This window comes from Sinocyclocheilus grahami, unplaced genomic scaffold (genome assembly GCF_001515645.1).
Source record: "Sinocyclocheilus grahami isolate Dianchi unplaced genomic scaffold, SAMN03320097.WGS_v1.1 scaffold2048.1, whole genome shotgun sequence".
Classification (NCBI taxonomy): Eukaryota; Metazoa; Chordata; class Actinopteri; order Cypriniformes; family Cyprinidae; genus Sinocyclocheilus; species Sinocyclocheilus grahami.
The window spans coordinates 84,248-85,071 of record NW_015507227.1 but is presented as its reverse complement, the minus strand read 5'-3'; the positions used below and the strand labels follow the sequence as shown (position 1 = coordinate 85,071).

General features: G+C 40.8%; 1 protein-coding gene across 1 annotated transcript in view; it reads right to left on the bottom strand.

Moving 5' to 3' along the window:
* Positions 1-824, bottom strand: part of LOC107573841 (uncharacterized) — a gene marked incomplete at its 3' end in the record, with an annotated part of 9,056 nt that overhangs the window by 7,242 nt on the left and 990 nt on the right. The window contains exon 3 of the mRNA XM_016260289.1: positions 213-334. Coding sequence (XP_016115775.1) covers positions 213-334 — 122 coding nt within the window. The remainder of the gene's footprint in view (positions 1-212; positions 335-824) is intronic.

The window sequence follows — 824 nt, the reverse complement described above, 5'->3', positions numbered from 1 at the left end:
TTTTTTTGAGTTTCAACAGATGCACAGTCTTGGATGACAAAAGATAAGACCGATGGTAAAAGAGAAGCGTTCCCTCCTCTCTTTTAAAGTAGTAGGCCTACTTTATGTTTAGCACATAAAGTCTCCATTACACTTTCACAGTCCTATATCCCATTTTGCCCTGCAACCCACTGGTTTAAATGCTTCTTTAGGGCTTATTAGAAGTCTCTTACCTCAGGCTTGTGATGTGCGTCATGGTCACTTTGACACTTTTGCCCTGAATCCTCAGAGGGTTACTGTAGTAATACTTCACCATGATGTCGGCATCATGCCAGTCAACCATCTCTATCAAGGCCTACACACACATAGACATTCAACAGTTTTACTGGGGTGTATTTGTGCATTTAGTGTATTTGTACAAAGGCTGTCAAAAATGAATGCATACGATTAACTCAAAAAGTGTTTTTTTTGCCTGGTCTGATGAATCATGTTTTGTTTTTAGATCAGGTGAACGGCTGGGTGTGCATGCATCGTTTTAAGAGATGGCAGCAGGATGCACTATGGGGAGAAGGCAGGATAATGCACCCTAACACACCGCAAAAATGGTTCAGGAATGGTTTGAGGAACATGACAAAGAGTTCAGGGTGTTGCTTTGGCCTCCAGATTGCCTGAGCATCTATGGGATGTGCTGGACCAACAAATCCAGTCCATGGAGGCTCTGCCTCACAACTGTTTTTTATCATGCAATCATGTTTTTATTGTGTTAGTTAGCTGTCATTTTTAGTTATTTTTTAACCTACTCAAAATAACCCAACTGCAGTTTGATTGAGATTAATTGGAATGCA